At 42.3% G+C, this 20512-nt stretch overlaps 1 protein-coding gene across 2 annotated transcripts; it reads right to left on the reverse strand.

Moving 5' to 3' along the window:
- Positions 1–12: 12 nt before the first annotated feature.
- Positions 13–18681, reverse strand: lcorl (ligand dependent nuclear receptor corepressor-like). 2 transcript variants are annotated; one of them, XM_053417761.1, is made up of 8 exons: positions 18553–18681; positions 17634–17699; positions 14749–14837; positions 14496–14622; positions 13401–13625; positions 13171–13270; positions 1794–7147; positions 13–1687 (listed from the first exon to the last, which is right to left on the reverse strand). In XM_053417761.1, the coding sequence occupies exons 1-8, from the start codon at positions 18644–18646 to the stop codon at positions 1680–1682; spliced, it is 6063 nt and encodes a 2020-aa protein (XP_053273736.1). In that variant the 5' UTR covers positions 18647–18681; the 3' UTR covers positions 13–1679. The 2 variants fall into 2 exon arrangements, with proteins under 2 accessions (XP_053273736.1, XP_053273737.1); XM_053417762.1 differs by lacking the exons at positions 13–1687; positions 1794–7147 and adding an exon at positions 7630–12250.
- Between the last annotated feature and the right edge of the window lie 1831 nt (positions 18682–20512).

The raw sequence follows: 20512 nt of genomic DNA on the forward strand, positions 1-20512 counted from the left end.
ACAATCACTCAGTTATTTCAAAAGACTCTTTATTGTTCCAATGACAGACGCCTTAGTGCATCTGTAAAGGACAGTATAAAAAAACACCATAAAGAAAATATACAACAATTGTTTAGCACCAGGTTCTTCAACAGAGGTTTACTTAACACAACACTGGGCCACACCACCTCCATCCTGTTGAAATGGCAACCATAGTAGCACACACACGAGGGTAGTCAGGCACACAATACACACTACGGTTTGACCTACAGCCGGACATCTCGGATCAAGCGTATCGATCCAAGATTAGTGTTAACCAATCAAATCTCTTGTCCATCACAAGGTTGATGGTGGGCGGAGCTCCAGTGGAGGTAGGTGTCTCTTGCTCCAGCTTGAAGAAAAACACAAAAGGAACTCTAGGGAACAGCAACACGTGTCCCACCTGCATTTAAACAGTAATTAATGCTATTATGCGTATGATAAAGAAATGTAATGCTACTATAACAATTAAGGATCTGTTATTTTTCAGCTTCATGGAGTAGAGTTAAGCAGGTGGGGTAGGGGGGAGGGGGGGAACTAGTCTTGTATAGCAATATCCTCTAAAATCACATTACATGGCTATGGAAACAACTGAAGTAACATCCCAGGCCATTGGTTCTTGTTTACATCCATTCGTCTGTCAGCAATAAAATAATTACTACATACTGATAAATCCTCTGGGTTTGTATTGCACCAAATAGGTTCTCTAGTTTTACAGTAGGGGTTGGTAGTAGGACACGGGATGTGCAAAACATGGGGGAGGAGTCTGTAGCGGGATTAATAATCTCAGATTGGAATAGTGCAAGAAGTAGATCTGACTATATCAGATAATGACAAACGAGTTCAAACGAGTCACGTCCCACCGACCGACAACTGAACCAGAATCTACTTTTCACAACTGCATAATGACAGTGTCTTCATAACTTCACGTGCACCCATGGGTTCGGAGTTTATGGTTTAGTGGGACTGAAAATGAAGTTGTTCTGAACGTGTATGTATAAATATTTGGCTGATTTCTGGCCAATTAGTTTGACCCAGGATTTTATAGGTAGGGTCCATACACATATTGTGAAAGGGGTAAAATAATTCCTTCATTCAAAGCATGTTTTTTGGCACCTGCTTTAAAATATGACAAGTGTGATGGTATCAAACAAGGATAGTAAATTATCATCAAGTTTCAATGCATGTTTTCCCAACGTACAAAAAGTAATTAAATTAAAAAGTTTGAATTTCAAAACTATGAAGATTAATTTGGGGGAATATCTAAGAGTAGTACAATAACAATAACTTCAGGTACTTAATAAACGACAAATTCATATTCGGCGTCAGTGGCCTCAATAAGGAGGGTTGTTCGGGGGGGGGGGGTCAGGGACCGCATCAGCTGTATGCAGTCCCATTTAAACGATTTGAGATAAACACGTTCAGAAAGACAAAGGCAAGTTGATGATAAAAAAAAAAAAAACACAGTATCAAACATTCTGTACATACATATCCATGGATAAAAATAGTGCAACATCGAGCTTTTGTTAAGTTAGACTGCTACATAACTGCTGAGTGTAAGACTGAACCATAGTGGGATGGTCAGTCCTCGTGGTCAGCTCAATGTCAGAAGGCACCATGTTAAAGTCCCTTTCCCAGGAAGGAGGAGGTCTGTGGCTTCATTAGTTCTCTGGGAGAAAAGAGAGAGAGAGAGAGAGAGAGCACAAGTTGACTTCACGGTGATTGATAAATGTACATGTCTTTAGTGGTAAACAATAAAGAGGCAAGGTAGTTACCGAACACAAAGTCGCACCATCGTGGCCCGGTCAGGCCCCTCACTCGCGATTGTCTCAACATTTTCGCTGGTGGTGGTTGTGGTGGTTCAGTAGACACAACCCCTGGACCTTTGAGGTTCTGCCTCCTCCCGGGCATCTCCTCCTGCTCCTGGACTGATTTATGAACAGAACCTTCAGGCTCCCCGGAGGCAGTCCTCCTCTTCATGCTTATTCTTTCAGTTTTCACAGCTTTAACAACTCCTACTAATTTTCTCTCCCTTCCTGCAAATACGTATGCAGAGGGTGACCCATCATCCAGTGTCACAGTACAGGAGTCCCACTCTTCCTCCAATGATTCACCGTCCGGAGAGTTAATCTTCCTCAGAAACACCCGACATTCCTTCAGTGTCTCAGGACTCCAGGGTTTCGAGCAGAGGTTCTGCTCTTTGGGTGCATCCACAGGCTCCTGAGTTTGGTCAACAGAACTGCTGGCAGAGCTGTTCCCAAAACAGTCATACAACTGATCCTTTACTGCTTTGTCTGATGCTTTTCTTTTTTGTTGTAGTCCATCTACTGCATGTCCATTTGAACAACTTGTAACTACTTTTATGCTTTTCTTATTCTGCCTCTTTTGCCACCTCTCCCTTTCTCTCCGGGTTAGGAACTTTGTCCTTGCATTAAGTACAGTGGCCTGGTAGTTTCTAAATGCTCTGTTTCGCCACCACTGGACTCCTTTATTAAACCTGCCTTTTGCAAATCTGGGAGTGAAAAGTTGCCGCCTAATATTATGTGTTGACAGAGCTGCGTTGTTCCTCTTCCTCAACCTTCTTTGAGCCTGTTGATGTTGTAAAGGGCTTTTTGGCACAGTTTTGGCAAATTTCTTGATGTGTTTGCGGAGTCGCTCTGCTTGAGGACTGGGGCAAACTATTTTGTTATTGGCAGAACGAGGAAACGGCCTAAATTCAGAGGGATTACGGGGGCTTTCCTTCTTGACAATAGACAGAGACTGCGTCTCTGTAGTCTGCATAAACCAGGAGCAGAGCTGTTGCATACTGCAGGAACTTGGTGTGTTAGGAGAACAATCAAACAGTGTTCGAACCACAGAAGAATGTTTTGACTTCCTGCTAAATGAATTGTTGCCTTTGGTGCCTGATTTAGAATTAAGGTTAATTTCTTTTTCTTTGTTCTCCACAGTGTCTGAGACCCAGGTGTCAGAGATGAGTCGTATTCGGCTGGCAAGTTCCTGGCTCATTGTGTCTTCCTCAGCTGACGCTGCCCACCATCTTAGAGTCTCTTGTGGGGCAAAGATCGAGTCGACTGACACCCGTGCCACACTGCTCAGGTCCTGAGACATCTTCTTCCTATTGTCTTGTCCAAAGAGCTGTCTTCTTCCCCCTGAAGGTTCAACACTGCCCTGTTGCTCCTCCTTTTTCCTTTCATTGCTCGCCTTGTTTAGCAAAAGTTGTTTAGAGCGTCGCAGCAGAGCGTTACTGTGGCTGTATGACCTAGAGGAGGCGGTGGCAACAGCATGCATCAAGTGGATCGAGGGCTTTCTCACTCTCACGGAGTGACGCACTGCTACTGTCTGACTTGGCTGTCTGTCTTCACCTTGATTCTGTGCTTCTATCCCTTTCTCCGCTTGACTGCTACTGGTTGTTGACTGACAGCTGATTGTCCTAAGTTCTTTGGAAGCTCTTAATTCTGGCAGAAGGACTCGCTTATGAATTGGAGCCTGCGGAGATTCCCGAGTCTCCCTGTTCATTTGAATTTTGCGTTGCCGTGGAGACACTGTAGTTACTGTAACAGAGATTCCAGAGATTTTCACTTTTGCAGGTCTGCCTGGTTTCCGAGAGGGCCCAGAATCCTCCCGCTTCTTACATGTGATGTTCCGGCTAGATAGAGGAGCTGACTCTTTCAGAGGACTGACAAAACTGAACTGCTCCGACAACTTTGTTGAGGCAGTTTCAACATTACCTGAGCTGCTCTTAGAACTGTGCATTAAAATGCCCAAGTCACTTTTGAGGCCAACTGCCTGACAGGCATCATGGAATTCTGTTTGGAGCTGGTCAAAGCCCTCAGACACCGTCCGTTTGTTTCTTCTTGAGCGGCCATACAAAACTGTTATTTTGAGGTTCTTGTTTACATTTTCTTCAGCGTCATTAGCTATTACAACTTTTCCGCCTTCTGTTTCTGTCCCGATTGCTGAATCCACGGCCTTCTGCTTGCGTGGTCGACCAATTGGTCTCTTCACTTTCTGCTCCAGCTGGGGTCCCAGCTTCTTTGGCCGGCCCGGACGCCTTTTTTGAGGAGTGGATTCATGAAAAGACAAAGAGTCACATGGTGATCTCTGGCTCTCAGTTCCAGCAACACGCTTAGTTGGAGTACTGTCACCTGACCTTCTGGAACCTATCCTAGGCGATGAGGAAGCTGACTTGGGTGAAGAAGCTGACTTGCTTGAAGAAGATGCCGACTTGGGTGGTGATCTATGGCTCTCAGTTCCAGCTACACGCTTAGTTGGAGTACCTTCACTGGATCTTCTGGAATCTATTTTAGGTGATGAGGGTACTGGATTGGGTGAAGATGCAGACTTGGATGGTGACATAGACTTGCTTTGCGGAGAAGCAGATTTTGGAGTTGAGGAGGCAGACTTGACTGGTGAAGAAGTTGACTTGGTTGGTGAACAAGAAGATGTATCTGGTGAGGAACTAGATTTGACCTTTAATGAGGGAGATTCAGGGCTCCTCCTTTTTTGTTTATCAGGTGTCCCTGACCATGAAGACACTACACATGGGTCAAATGATTTGTCTGCTTGTGAACTGGCACCAGTGCTTGCTGATTTGAGACTATATCTTACTCCTTCCATACCCTGTACAGCTGATACAAACATGAGCTTAATTGGACTAGTGTACTCAACACTGGAGTTGGGAGGGTTATCACCACAGGGGGCGGAGTTTATGGTGACATTTAATGACTTTTGGGGCATTCCAGAAACAGTATTTAAAGCCTGTTGTCTTTTTGGAGATGATCGTAGTCTTGTATGCTTGGCAGCACAGTCGTCATCTGTCCTGATATCCAAACTGCATTTTGTTGGACTCTTCTCTTTGGCAGCCATAGTTTCTGACTCTGTGTAAGAGGGCCCACATTGCTCTTTATGTGTTGATTCAAAGGTAAGCTTCCCTGTGTGTTCAGATGAGGACAGAGGGGTGTCATTGCCTAATTCAAGCTGGGTCTCATTAGCTACTGGTTCTGTGGAGAAGGCCTCCAAAGCTTGAGTTGTCAAATCATTGTCCTTCTGTAGTTTCTGATTCAAGATGCTTTCAGAGAAACATGCAACAAAGAACATCTTCCTGGGCTCAGTGACGTAGGAGGAAAAGCGCTGTGGAGGGACGATGTTTCTTCTAGTTCTTCTAACCTCCTTGGAGTGGTTTGGTTTTTTCCTCTCTCTAATACAGCTATTGACATCTTTACCCATACCTGGTCTATTGTCACCGTCAGAGCTTTGTCCCGATGGAGCTTCTTGGTTTTCATCAGCTCCAGAACTGCTAACCTCACCACCTTCCTCACAAGCCCCGACACACGCTTTTGCTGAGGTTTCAGTCCCAGTCGTTATCTCTGCTAGCTTTTGTTCATGATCATCCTTAAAACCTTGTTTGCCAACCTTAATCTGCAGCTCAGGGGTGGGTATCTGAGTGCCTGGGGGAGTAAGAGGATTTGTCTCACATAATAATTCCCATTCTTTCTTCTCTTGTTTAAGGACGTTAAGGTCTTCTGTGACTACAGCTGTCTGTATTTCCTTTTTTACTTCCTTCATGTCATTATCTGTAGACAGCATGTTCAGTGGTGGCTCTCCAACTTTAGGATTTTCTACAGGTTCCTCACTTCCTTCCGTTTCTCTTTTAGTCTCCCCTTTAACAAGCTTTAAGTCAGAAGAAGTGTACGATCTAGTTACACCAACCTTTCCATCATTCAGTTTTGGCTTTTTGGCTGGTGAACCTTTTCTCCTATTGCAGGACTGGTCAAGCCTGGCAAACTCACGTTTAATTTGCAATGTATGCCTTCTGGCTGTGGTGTCATCAGCAGGTGTTGCTATAGCAGTAAGGACTTCCTGGCGACGTCTGGCACGGGTGTTAGGGGACTTGGGCTCTTTGCTGTCATGTCGATTGAACAGCTCAGTGAGATTGTAGTCACAACCGTTGCCTCTGTGAAGCACTTTGGTGATAATTTCCGTCAGATGGGCATCAGCATGAAACTGCAGGTTTTGACTTGTCGATGGAGACTGCAGCTGCTCCTTCTCAGAAACATTAACGGCTAAAGAAACTGGAGGTGGGTCTTTCTCTAGAGGTTCGATTGTCTCCAGTTTCTCACTGAAGCGATTCACAACATCCTGCAGTAAAGTCCCACTTGGGTTCTGCTCAGCCTGACTACTTCTTGGGGTCCTACTCTGTAGCTCCTCCTCTGTATCTGTACTCACATCTGCTTTGAGGTGGCTTCCATTCACAAAATCATTTTTAACTGTTATGTCAGTTTCGTCCTCTTGTCTATGGTGAAGGAGGGAGGGTGGCTTTTCATCGATTTTCTTACTGATGTCTGAGGGGATAGGGGAAAGAGGGGGAGGAGAGGGGCTCCGCTCTCTCTTTAGGACCGGACAAGGGGGATCCCCGTCGATTACCCCTTTTTCTATTGTGCTGCTTAACTGTATTGGACAGGTCGGGTTTGAATAACAGTGACATGGTAAAGGAGTGTGTTGGTTACAGCAGATCGATGAGGAAGGGCATAAAGTAGAGGAAGGAGTGCACAGTGAAGGAGATTTGGATAATGTAGGCGAGGGTATAAATGAAGACAACATGTTGCTGATATGACCTGCAGTCAGGCTCTGGCAGGAAATGCAGTGCAGTCTCTTGGGGCACAGAACAGTGTAGGTTTCCATCCTGCACCTCTGCACACAGCAGTCGCCTGAACCCAGAGAACCGTCATTTTTACAGTCTTTTAAAGGGTCGAGATTGATGCTACAATTGGACTGGGGGTCTCCTGAATGGCTCAATGTGCTGCTGTGATCTTGAGGCTCACAATCCATTAAAGGGTAGTGCAGGCTGCCGTTAGGTGCTTTACATTCACAAAGTGTGACTGCATGAGGGGATACATTATCAGGTGTGTTGACACCACAGTGACAGGAGTAGGATTCGGTTTGACCTGCAGGCGTCCGATCAAGTGAAGACTGCAATTTGTCCTGGTGTGCCAGCTTAAGGATCTGGTAGAGTAAGGAACGGTGTGCTGGACAAAGTGTGCTGAGAACAGCTTCCACTGCAGAGCTCTGACGACACTTATTCCCGTTCTGTCCCCGATCTCCCACTTCTTTAAATGATGGCAGCAGGGAGCTAGAGTCAAAAATGCAAAGATAAGAGTTAGGTTTATCTCAAAGATGAGCCAGTGTCCAACAAGTAAGTCCAAGTAACATGTTTCAAACACAAAAATAAGATTGTGTAATTTCATGCATTAGTGTTTAAGCTTTTTTTTTGGTTTTAGAAAATTGTAGTCAGCATCACATGCCAACCATAGCTTACTGTACTGTATGCCTTTTTCTAGCATCTTATTCTTGTAATTAATCAGCTAAAATCTGATATGCATTCAATGTTGATGAAATGAAAGCCTGAGAGAATACTGCTACGTTCATGTGTCTAACGATTCTGAATTCAAATTATTAAGTTGTAGAGCACGAACATTAACCAACAACCTTTTCTAGCCAGGATTGCCATCGTTTTGTCAAGCTATCATGAAAGAACAACCACCCTTCACACTGTTAGTAATCTGCAAACCCCGACACAAACAGCTGTATTAATATAAAAATATGACAGGTCACTGATTAGAGAACTGTTTTATTGATGAGTTGCTCAAGGCAAATGATAACATTCTGCTAAAAGCAGAAGGAACGATTGTAGAAACGCTCAAACCAAACATGTTCTTTTCAACAGCTTGTTTACCTACAAACTGACATCTCAAAACGTTCAACAGTTTTATAAGGTCCTGTGATAAATGTTACTATAAAAGTCAGTCACTGATTTAACATTAAATTGTTTTATCTAAATTATTTTAGATGGTATTTTCAGCTTTTTAAGTACTGTACATGCCCAGACCTCTGGTTGGACACAATAAGAGTTACATTCTGTAGTGTTACTTTTGAGTTTGTTAGGATGACCACATTTTTTCAAATCACAAATAATTTTAACATAAGCACCAAACAACCACAATACTCAGGTTTGTCATCTTAGGACAAAATAAATTATATCAGCTAACATTTAAAAGCGTTCATGCAGTTGTAGCAATACACATTTCACATAGCATCAAAGTGCCCCATTACAAATCAAGAACTACAACAATCAAACTAGTAAAATCACAGTTTTGAAGCACAATCAATAAATAAGTATGAAGCAACATGAAGAGGTCTTGTTTTACAATAGAAATGCTTCTTGTAAATCATATGCAATAAATGATTGATGCATAAATAGCAGATTTGTTAGTAATTTAAAAGATTTATCAGTAGTTAGAGAAAAAAAAACAAAAAAACAATTAACTGCCTCAAGCTCAATTAAAAAACAAGCCCAGGTGTGTTCCCGGATTATACTACCATTTAACTTGCACAATAAAATAATGACATGTTCTATTTCTCAAGAAAGGCTTGTTTACAAACTGGCCCTTGGTCATAAATGGCAGATAATTCCCAGAGTAAAGAAACCATGCTGCACTGTGCTTTCGCCTCACACAGGCAACATGTAATGTTGTGAGCAGAAACATTCAGGAGTGGAGACATCAGTATTTCTTTACATTAGAAAGTTGAAATCCGACATCTGACGAAAAAAATGCTTTGAAAAATAAAAATTGCATTACAATTAGCCTTAAAGTTACAAAAACACATACAAAGATTACCAATAAGGATAAATACTTAGCCAAGAACATGGCAGAGGTCCTGTAAATGCCACAGGACATCATTTAAACCATTGTTATCATGTCACACTCACACAATGGCCAACTGGCTGTATGATAATTCATTTGAAAAAAGTGAGAAAAGTGTTGTCGATGTTTTTTTTTCCTTGAGACAAACAGCTCGTAAGCGTCCCTAGGCTAATGAGAGCTCCTAACCCAGCATAATAAGTATCATAACACAGAGCCTTTAATGTGAAACCTGACACTGGGCTATAGGCAGATATAGTTCAGAGGTATATGTGGCAATGAGGTTAGAGAAAGAGAGAGAAAGACGGAGATAAATAGAGAGAGACACACACACACAGGCAGGTTGACATCCCAGCAAAATAAATTGAAGCAGCTTTGTGTGGGTAACCCTGAACTGCTGCTTTGGTAGTAGCACTGTTAATGGATATCGGCCCATCTCAGAGGCCAATCCGGTAGTCTACACAATCAACCATCTATAACAACTGACCTGTTCCATACACTAGACACTCGTCTGTCATTTAGGCTTCACAAATTGACAACGCATGAAACCTTGGAATCTCATCGGTTGAAGGTCTTTTGTTGTAGCTACGCTTCTTTGTGCCAGAGGGAGACGGCCCCGTAAAGTTAAGTCACAAGCAGCAGTTACGTATGAGGTTTACAGTAATACAGCTACAGTAGCAGAAGTAGTAAGTATCTGTGGTAATTAAACATCTTTCACGAACAGTACACATATATCATAACATACATTTCTCAAGCTTATCAGTGCACATTGAAAAACATGCTTCACATTTGCATTCCGACTACACCCAGTACAATGCTTGCACAATAAGACTAGGAAACTATGTGGACACAAAAATGGCTATCGTTAACTAATCTCTTACAGAAACTCATAGTAAAAAATGTAGCCACCACAGCGGGGTTGTTCTGTACAAAACCCCCTGTTTGTAGACGTGTGTCTAACAATATGAGTTTTTAATCTGTTACAATGGCTCTAAGTCACTTCAGTAGACCAGGTACGATACCCAGAGATAAAAAGCTGCAAACGACAATCATCATCACTCCATTACCAAGGAGCTTTAAGAGTTGAATCAAACCTGAATAACCTAACAGCTAACAAACATGAGTCACACTTTATATCTTAGCCTTAAGAGTTGAAAGCTGCGTTTCTCATGCTTGATCCTGAGCAATCAGATAACCAACTATCACCTTGAAATAAAACCAAATTATCTCGAGATGAAAACAAACTACCTGGAGGTCTTACTGTACAAAGATAATAGGACAAGGCAATTAATCGAATTTAAATTTCGATAACAAGTATGGCTTCCAACAATTACGAAAACTGAGTAATCGACATGAAATGATTACTATCTCGCGTTTCGTCTTGCAATGAGGCTCTAATGCCTCGGGTGGCCGGACCACAGTGTATAACGCCTGTTTTCTCCAATCAGCAGCGGCGATCATTTTGCAGTGGCTGCTCTGCACATTACCCCCTGCCACTTGGCCTCACTCCCCCGCTGACCTGCGTTCGCTTTGAAAACAAACAACACTAATCTGAAACTATTAGGATGCGTGGAGTCCTGAAGTTAACTATGTGTTTGTTTGAGAGTTTATCAGACACGTATATTTAAACACATTGGAAAAAAGTCCAACATTTTGCGAGCACACAGTTCACCAGCCACACACAACACAAAACGTAAAGCGACGTGCAGCCAGAACATCAGTGTTAAAGTAACTGTAATGATCCGGATTCATGCTTCGACTACATCGATAAATAACTAAATACATGTGATCATCAGTTTGTGTTGAGGGCAACAGAGACAAGCACACACTCCTGGGACCAGGAGAGAAGTTCCAAGACACTCAAATCTGTTAATCCAGTGCCAAAAGGATTCATTTTACTTTAAAGTTCAAAAAATGAGCGATGCTTACAAAGTCAATGAGAAATCGTTATTACAATATTGACCAAAATTAGTAGCAGTTAAGATTTTTGCCATAATCAAGCAGCCCTAATAGCCAACAACTGACCACCACCCCCCACACACTTCTACTAGGAATTTCAATTAATCAGCTTTTGGCCTCGCAGACAATACGCAAAAAAAACTCTTTGTACTTTGGTCTTTCCACAGGATAAGTTGATAATAAATGGATACTACAATCCAAGAAATTTCCCTTTGGATGTCCGAGTTGAGAGAACCAAAGCTTTGAGGAGTTGATGAGCTGCAATGAGCGCCACTGCCTCTTATAAATGCAGTCCCTTGAAACTGCTTTGAGTTCAGCTCAGGACCAGGCAAACGAAACACAACTAAAAGTGTGACTTTCACATAACAGACAAATAGTTAAAAGACCTGAATATTAATATCAATCCATTGTAAAGGCATGTGTTGTGTTTTAATAAGTGTCTTCAGAAAACACGTGTCTTGTAAGAGGTGATGAGTTCAAGTGTTGAGGAGTTCTGGAGGCTTTTTGTGGTCTAGAACCTCTTTGTGTCAGCAGCTGAGGCCAGAGTCCCTGAGTTTGTGGAACAGGTCATGGTACCGGAACCAGATGAGGTGGAATTGGATGAACAAAAGTTGGCAGATTTCTTCTTGGGTGGGTTCTTCAGTGTTCCAGTGCGCTCCTTGACTTTGTATTCCAGTGTGCTATGGGGCACCCCATACATCCCCTGGGCTTTCGACACGCTCATGCGACCTCCCATCACCATTGTAATAGCCTCCTCCAGTAGGTCGTGGTCGTACTGACGGTATCTCCCACGTTTCTTTCTCGGTTGCTTGTCTTTATCCCGACCTGCCCCCTCCTCTGAATCATCCAATGAAGACCCACGTGGTCCCAGGCGATGAGGAGACTGGTTGGCACTGCCTGGATAGCCATGAGCCAAGAGAGGAGGTCTGAGCTTGAAGAGAGATGAAGGTCTGGCAGCAACTGTCGATGAACTGGCAGTACCCTCTGTTGATGAGGTACGTTGAGTGAGGTTTTCTGCCACGTTGCATTTCTCAGCTGGAATCGACCTTTTATAGTCAGACATGGATCGGACCTGAGGAATACGCAGGGACATGGGTGGCTCCAGACTGGGAGTGGGGCTTGCTGGGGGCTGTAGAGCATCCCTGAGTTGGGGAAAGACGCGGGGGAAGGTTTTCTGAAGACCACTTGGCTGATAATAAGTAAGAGAGGAAGAAGGGAAACTCAAGTCTCCATTTTCCTCTGCAGCTCCTCCAATTTCTGCCTGCTCTGCCCAAGCCGCCACCTTCTGCAGAACAAGACGGGCTTCCCCACCCAGCATTGATGACATCACATTGTACGATGTCACATCATCCCTGAAATCTTTGCTTCCTGGTGTAAATTGCTGCAGCATTCCAAGCCTTCCCTCGGCCCAGCCATCCAGACCTTGCCTCAGGGTTTGAAGAGGTATTCCATAAAGCAATGAGGCCCGCTGCTCCAGCAGCCTCCCTGAACGAATATCTTTCAAGGCCTTGGACAGCAACCCCTCAGACAGCTCCCAGCTCCTCTCAATGTACTCCTTCTGTCTGCTCTGCCTCCTAGGGATGGGAGGACCAAACAGCAGGGTCAAGATGGAGGTGATGGAGGGGTTTGATTTTGGCAAAGGGGACTAGGGGGGGGGGGGGGGGGGGGTGCAGAGCGAGGGGTCCACTCCTTTATGCCTTGTGTTGGTAACATCACTGCGTCTGTTAAGTTTCATGTCTGTCTCTTTTCAGTCTGTTTCTGGGCCCTCACACACACTGCTGCTGCTGCTGCTGCTGCTTTGTGTCCCTCATGCACACACATTCTTTGTGTGTGGCAAAGCCTCTTCACGTCCAGGTGGGACAGTCTGTGAATGGCTGGGGTTACTTTGGCGCTGTTGTTACTTTTCTCATTCAGTGAGGATCCTACATGCTTGAAGGTTGAATAATCAAACTCATAATAATTGGATCAGTAAAAAGGGGAATAAAATCATTGTGAGGTGCAATGTACTCATTATTGTACAATCCTGAGCTGTCGGCAAATATTGTAACACGCTGCCATTGCTGTGACGTTACCGCTCAAGAGATAAAAGAGTCAACCCCATAGATCCAAACACCAAACACAGCTAGCTCTTCGTATAACTAACAATGAACTGACACACTGCACTGTAAAAAAAACAGGAGTATGCACATCATACAAGCCAGAGGTGTTGCCTTAAATCAAGGACCATTGGTAGAAATGACAGCATCACAACAAAATATTGATGTGAACCATCATCCAAGCCATGTTTTGGACCTAATTGGGATTTCCTACTATGCAGAGGTCTAGATGCACTAGAGGTTTTAACAAAAATGCCTAGGTTATGTAAATTTACAACTGTATTTATGGAGAACCCCAACATTTTACAGTTTGTAATTCCAGAGCTTTCTCCTGCACAAGGCCCAATATCACTAAAGTTTATCCACAGAAACAATTCAAGAATAAAACAAACTCTTACCCAGAGGCTTTGTCATTAGACGATGATGATGATGAGGATGGGGATGATGATGAAGAAGTTGCTGAGCAGGCAGAGTTCCTGGAGAGGTCGAGCACGCCATCTGTTGCAGGAAAAAAAAATTTTACTTGAAAGGAGTTGAATCAAATTGCATGAATGTTAAAGAGTAAAAACTTAGAGGGTGGAAATATGTATTTCACTGTGATCCACAGAGTGTTTAATGTTTTACCCACCTAGTTCAGGTTCACACTCTTTCTCCTCCTGGGTTCGGCAAACTGTAAGGTCCAGAGGGGCGTCTGATGTTTCTGACGAAGGGGAGGAGGTCCTTGATCTAACACCATTTGTACTGGTGCGGATCAGACACTTGGATGCATAATCCATGGCAAACTGATGAACCATCTTTATCATCAGCTCCTGGGCGACCAGAGGGATGTTGGAGACACAGCCCAGGGGCACATCTGATAAAGAAGGCACAGACGTAGATAGTAACATAAAGAGCACAATTCTCCTTTAAAAAAGGGGCAATAAGAAATCATGGGGTGTGTTGGATCATCAAACAATGATTTGAATGTCTAGCAATAAGTTCATAGGGAAACTTTCTCCTGATCCCATCAAGCAAAAGCGACTGGTTTCTTATGGTCACTAATGTGTCCCACGTACAGAAAAGTCTTATTAGGCAACACATTAGAAAGTCAAAATTGCATGCCATAATTCCACAAAATTAAAACAGGTAGTCAATCAAAAGTCATGTAATAATAATGCTGTTTACATTTTAAAAAGAAGTCCAGCCCACATATACAGGTTGCTGAAAATACAAGAATGGATAAACTCCTACTGCCTGTCATATAACGCACTCTGCAGTAAAGCATTATGTATATTTCTACCACTTTAATTTATTGAATTAAAACAGTAGAAATTGGCACTGACCTGGTGTAAGCCTGAGTACACATCATTTACTTTCAGTGATAACTCCTCTCAACCTCATAAGCTGGTTAATCCATTGACTAGAGAAAATGCTAATATGACTTCAAGGACCCAAACTTACACTGAAGGAACTCTTATTGAAAGTCTGTAAACAGCTGGTGCTACAGCTAAGTGCTTTTGAGAAACTCATGATATATCATCAAAGCAGTAAATTCAAGCAGACTAGTCAGGTTTTACAAATATACATTAGAATATTAATAATTTTACCTCTAATGCTTCTATTGAGACGGAATAAGCTAACAGGATAAAGCTGACAGTTGTAAGCTTATGACAGGAGCTTTAGTGTGTCACAAGTTGACATATTTGTGCCGTACTCCACCAAAGAAGAAAGAAACCTGACTCACCTTTCTTGTTGAACACAGCCTGGAGAAACCTGTGAGCTGATTGGTGGCTCTCAGAGATGCTTGGAGCCTGACAGGGGGAGTGATCGGAGGGGGAGGAGAGGGGAGGAGTGGCTGCAGGGACTTGATCCTACAACGTGAAAAAAAGAGATAAGTTACTTAATTGACTGTTTCAACAGAGACATATTCTACATCTCATAAGAAGCGATGTAATTATTACAGTTTTCTAGAACAAAGAATGATTTTGACATCTTACAGAGGGTTTATCCAGGGGAAGTTTGCAGAATGAACACTGAGAGCAGCTGGTTTCAGGGGACCAGTCGTCCACCTCTTCAGGTTCACAATCTAAAACAAAAATACATCACAAGGCAACACAGGGTTAGGGATCATCACGGATCAAGCCGTATTATTATACATTAGACAGGGGGCATTAGTGGTTACCTAACTCAATCATCACACACGTTTTTTTACGACAACAGAATAATCTAATGATATATTTGTATTAATGCCCAGCATTAATATGACAACATAGAAGTAATTAGGATTTTGCTGTACTTTTTACAGAAGTTAACACTTACAGAAAAAACTGGCCTGTCTGATTTATACAAATGAATCGACACTTCTCAATATCCCAATTGTGTAGGATTGCTTTATGAAAATACTGGATTTGTTGTATGTATGATTGTTTTTTTTCCTATTAAATTTCCCAAACAATATTATTTGACATACATTGTTCATATCATGCATTGTTACTAGGGTAAAGGATTACGGACTCTGAATTTGGTAAGTCAAATTGGGTGTGGCTGTTTAATATTAAGATTTTACCATCTGTTCCTTATACCCCACGTAGACCAACATTCTTAAGTTTATTTTTCATGTTATAGCTTGGTTATGAAATCCTACTGCGCTGTGGAGTGTCACTGCTGCCGAGTTGCTTACAGTGCTTTGTACCCGACACTGCCCCTGAGAGCATCCGAGCGTTCAACAGAAAAGAGTGGCACTTCCTTTCCTCACTCTGTCTGGTGTTGTTCTGCCCTCCATTTCCATCATTGTCTCTACTTCTATCAATTTAAGGTATCTTATTTGGAGACAATACTGGGTTTTAAAGTTTACACCCTGTAACATCATTGCATTGACTTCCGGGGGTCAGTCCTAAAAATGACACACACCATGTCCAACAATATTTATATCACCCACTCCTTCCCTTGCTGCTGTCAATAAATGTAGTTGTAACTTCATTAGGGATGCTTTGGCTAATATTAATTAAAAAGACAAGATCCCGACAAACGGATGAATGCCACTCAAACAGTCTTTTGAATAAGGGGTTCACCAATGTGTCTAGGACACATCATCTAAATATGTTCCTGTCTAGTCTCCAGATGGCACGGAGGACCTCACTGATGCCTTAGATAGCATCAGACAGGCTGTGTTTTTGGCTGGTGCCCAACAAGTACTAAAGGAAAAACACACAGCCAGTGAAAATAATTTCAATATTTTCTTATTTAAAATATGATTTTGAGGGATTACTTTTGATGTAGGCAAATAGGTTCCGAGGGGTTATATCCGCGTCTGATGAAACAGATACATTTGAAAAGATACAATTTACTATTTAAAATCTGGTTCAATGAAATCCATTTAAGTTGCTGATCAATTCTATTCATTTTAGATTTTATGAATACCTGAAGGCTAACTGTAATCCTCTATAATTATTGTCTGAATAACAAGAACTAAATCGGACTTCCTCAGAGCTTTACGAATTAAAAAGATGTCACTGTAGCAACTGAAAGGAACGATAAAGTCCTCCTGATGTTTACTGCCACACCTTGAGCAGTGATTCACATTTATCGTGTTGATCTCTAAAGATGCATTTTTCACAGAAAACTGATGGTTGTGTACCTTTATTCTCAGGTTAGTTGCATCAATTTAAGTCCAATGTTTTTCATCCATACGATATATGATCATAATTCTGAATATAAACCAACGTATTGTTCAATGTTTTTATTTTAAATCAAGCGCCATTAGGGGGAATTGAGCAGCATCCCGTTTACTTACACTAGTGCCGTTTTACTTGTTATAGGTTGTCCGCTTGTTCACGTTTGAAAACAAGCTGGCTTCTTTAAATTACAAGGATGGCGGCATGTGGGTCTATTTTAACATACAGCTCCATGTTTTGTGTGATGCAGATGTTTTGTAAAGATTCTATTTATTGTTGTTCTAGATGTGATTCTAAATTACATCTAAACTTTGGACAACATGGCTACCAGCGCACTGTACCACATTTTGTATCATTGGCACCTCTTCAGATCGTAGGAGGCATGAAGTTTTGTATGATTAAAGAGATTGTACAGCACTTGGCAGGGAGAGATGATTGGAGGCAAATCAAAGAGGGGCGGGGGTTAGTTTGAAGGTAATGCAGGCATTTCTTTAAATCTAAATAGATTTTAAGTTGCATTGGGTATAATCTTTTAAAACCTGATGCCGGTGCTACTGTTGTAAGGTCATATATATATATATATATATATATATAGAGAGAGAGAGTTCAGTTATAGTATATTTACCAGCCCAATTTGCTTTATTTTCACTCCAACCATGAGTTTGATGTTGTGTATCTATATTTCTTAAGATAAATATGTTAGTTTTGAATTAAACATCCTAAAAGCTTAGCTCTATTTATGAATATATATATATTTTAACATTTTGTAGTTGTGAGACTAACTTCTATAATTAGCTATTTGCTCTGGGGATGAATACAGGATTTCTCATTCTGAAACAGATAAGACGAAAGTGGCACATAATACTAAGAGTGTTTATAGTGACTCAGTCTTTCTGAACCAAATATGAGTCGGTCCATGGCTGCAGAATATTCCATATCAAGTGCACTGTTAACTAGTACTGTTTGAACACTTTTATGTCCCAATATCAAAAAATAGAATGATAACTTTGATATCCAATCAACCTCATAACAACAAAAGTGTTTTTGAGTCTAGTGCCACAGACATGATGGAGATGACAGAAAGTATTGTGAGGCAGATTAATGCATGGTTGGTTGAGGTCATTTCAAAGTTTTATAGAGTGGAAATTACATAAATGTACAAATTGCCTGTGACATAGACACTTTACTGTGCGCAAACAAAAACCCACCATCAAATACATTGAGGTCTCTCATCAGCATCGGGCCATAGATTCCATCCAGGATGCTCTCGAACCCTGCAAAGGAAAATGAAGACAGTCAATCCTCCAGTCCTGGGGAGAACACGATATACATACTTGCAATACCTGACATTCGGGTACAGTATGTTCTACATTTCATGTTTTAGCCGAACTCGACAACTTCCACAGCAACAGTGCTGGGCTCTAAACTTAGCACAGAAGCTAACACCTCCAAAGCTTGATACCGAGCACTTATTCTCACTTAGTAAACAACACAAACAATAAACACCACTCATGAACAGTTACTGGTCAAAATGTCACACTTCGGTTGTGTTTTCTGGGTTTGATGTCACCGCGAGCTGAGTCAGCCACACCGGCTTCTGTGTTCAAAATAGCACAGTACGTGGAAACCAGTCACCAGAGTCTGTTGAAGTGAATGAGTTTTCTCATATTGAACTGACATTAGCCTCCCCAACGTAGCAACAATCCCCTCCCCCAAATAACAACAGCGAGACTGTTAGCATGACGTTAGCTTAGCCAGCATATATGTCAATAAACAAATCCGGCTAAAGACGTTAACTATCACCGACATGCAATTTATATACAGAAACGCTGCGTATCTCCTCACAGTTATATAGCACGGAAGTGTACACGCTAGTACCGGGGAGTAGCTAGCTAGCTCAGGGGGACAAAGAAAAGGAGCCAAGTCGAGAAGCTAACCAGCTGGGACACATTAGCCTGCCAGCTTCACTTAGCCGCTGATGATGTCCACCTACGGCGACAGGCTACTAGCTAGCTATCAGTGGGCTAGCATTAGCTAGCGCTCCAACACAGCTCGGCGAGCCGATCCCTCCTCTACCGAGCGAAATCTCCCCGAAGCCCCGTTTATTTTGAACAGAAGTGACCGTACCGACGCAGTGTATCAGTTTGTGTCGCCATGAATCAAGTTCCCGCCGAAACCCTTTCCTTTCTACCGTGCATCTCGGGCACTGCACGGTCGCCATTCTGCATCCGTCCTCCCCCCTCTCTCTCTCCCTCCGTCTGAGCCGAAGGAATAGGCTGCGCGAAGTTTAATCAGCCGGCCCGCCCCCCACCGGCCGCGAGGGGAACAGCAGCGGGATCCGAAAGGCCGCAGCTACAAAAACAAATAATCACGGAGACACACTTTCCATATTAATGACTCACTATGAGACTACTTTTGTGTTTTATTTAGGGCCCGAGCACTGACAGGCACTGACAGACAGTGAGGCCCTATTGAAATTGTAAGGATTATTGTTGTTATTTTTCAGGCAAATGAACTGGCTTTTTGAGGGTTTTAAAATGATCAAATTCTTATTGTGCATTATTATTCTGGGTCTTTCACGATATGTACTAGTTTGTTGTACAGTGGACTATTCTGCAGCTGCTGTAGCAGTTTGGCCCATGAAAAATTCCTTGTGCAAACAATAAATTATAATTGAGTGATTTGATTAAAGAGCTCAGGTGCATTGAGTTTTTTTGTCTAGTACTTTCGTTTAGTAATGAATGTTGGCTGAGAGTTAACTTCATCGAGCACATTCACTAAACCTAAAGAATACTGTTTCAATGAGTCAGATATTAATATTATTTAATATTTAAGCATGCTGAAAAATTTGGCAATTCTCTTTTAGCTATGTACCATTGTAAACAGGGACTGCAACCAGGATAATTACTTTGCAACTAGAACTTGATGATTCTGTTTTTCCATTATGTTTCGCCTGCATGTAGCACCACCTGACGATACCACTGGTTCAGTGCATACTCACAGACATTGTAATACAGGGCTGTTGGTAAAGGGCTGGCTTCCCTGTGTATGTCAAATGTTACAGAGATAAGAACAGGACACGCATTCATCAGGTTTACATGACAATCCCTCGGCTGCTCAGAATAAAGGTGAACAGATACTGGCAGTGACTGAATTGATTATCAGCTCCTTCTCAGTGCAACCACATGGGGGCAGCAGAGCACTATGAGATTTTCAAAATATGTCAATTAGAGCCTGTGTGCAATAACAATTATTAGATGAACCCAGGTTCCCTACCGAGTTTAATTGATGAAACAGTTTTCTATTATTCATCTTTACTTTCAATACCTTACAATCACAGATTAAGATATTTTGTGTCTGTACATCCACTCAAGGCTGATCTGTCAATAGGGAAACAAACGTCCAGTTACTAAAGGACCCCGACTGACCAAGTTTCATTGTGCCTCAATTTGTCCTTAAAGTTTGCAATCAATTGCTAATTTGATTGGATTCTCTATTCCCAAAGCATATTAGCCGCATAAATATTTGACTTTGAGGTAGGTCTTGCAATATCTGGGGTCCCTTTCTCGATAATGGACAGAAACAAGCTTCCTCAACTTTTTATTTAATGCTTTTTTTCTTCAAAACACTTATTCAGTAATTAAATGTTTAAATTGTTCAAAAGTTGAAAACAAGTTTAGTGAGACACATCAAACCTGAAGCCAGTTAATCCACTGGAAGAATTGTGGTTGGGGGTTCCAGGGCTCCGTGTGGACACCGTGTCTTCTCCTTCATGTACATTGCACTTGATGAGTACTTGTATACACTAATGCAAACAGCATGGGCAGAATGGGGTTTCAGGGCCTCCTGCTCATTTTCTGCTACAGGCCCCCGCCGGCAGGTTGGTTCGTCCAGTGATGCAGAACATCGGAGACGTATGTGAACATGGCAAAGAACAGCCAGTCGGTGATTGAGTGCAGCGCGGTGTCAGGGAGGCCAGTTAGAGAACATGTGAAACAGAGTTATAAAGATCTCTGGAGAGTGGTGCAGTTGAAAGGCAGATGTGATTGAATGTGGAGTTCGGAGGAGACAGCGAGTGTTACGGGCC

This window comes from Pleuronectes platessa, chromosome 3 (assembly GCF_947347685.1).
Source record: "Pleuronectes platessa chromosome 3, fPlePla1.1, whole genome shotgun sequence".
Taxonomy (NCBI): Eukaryota; Metazoa; Chordata; class Actinopteri; order Pleuronectiformes; family Pleuronectidae; genus Pleuronectes; species Pleuronectes platessa.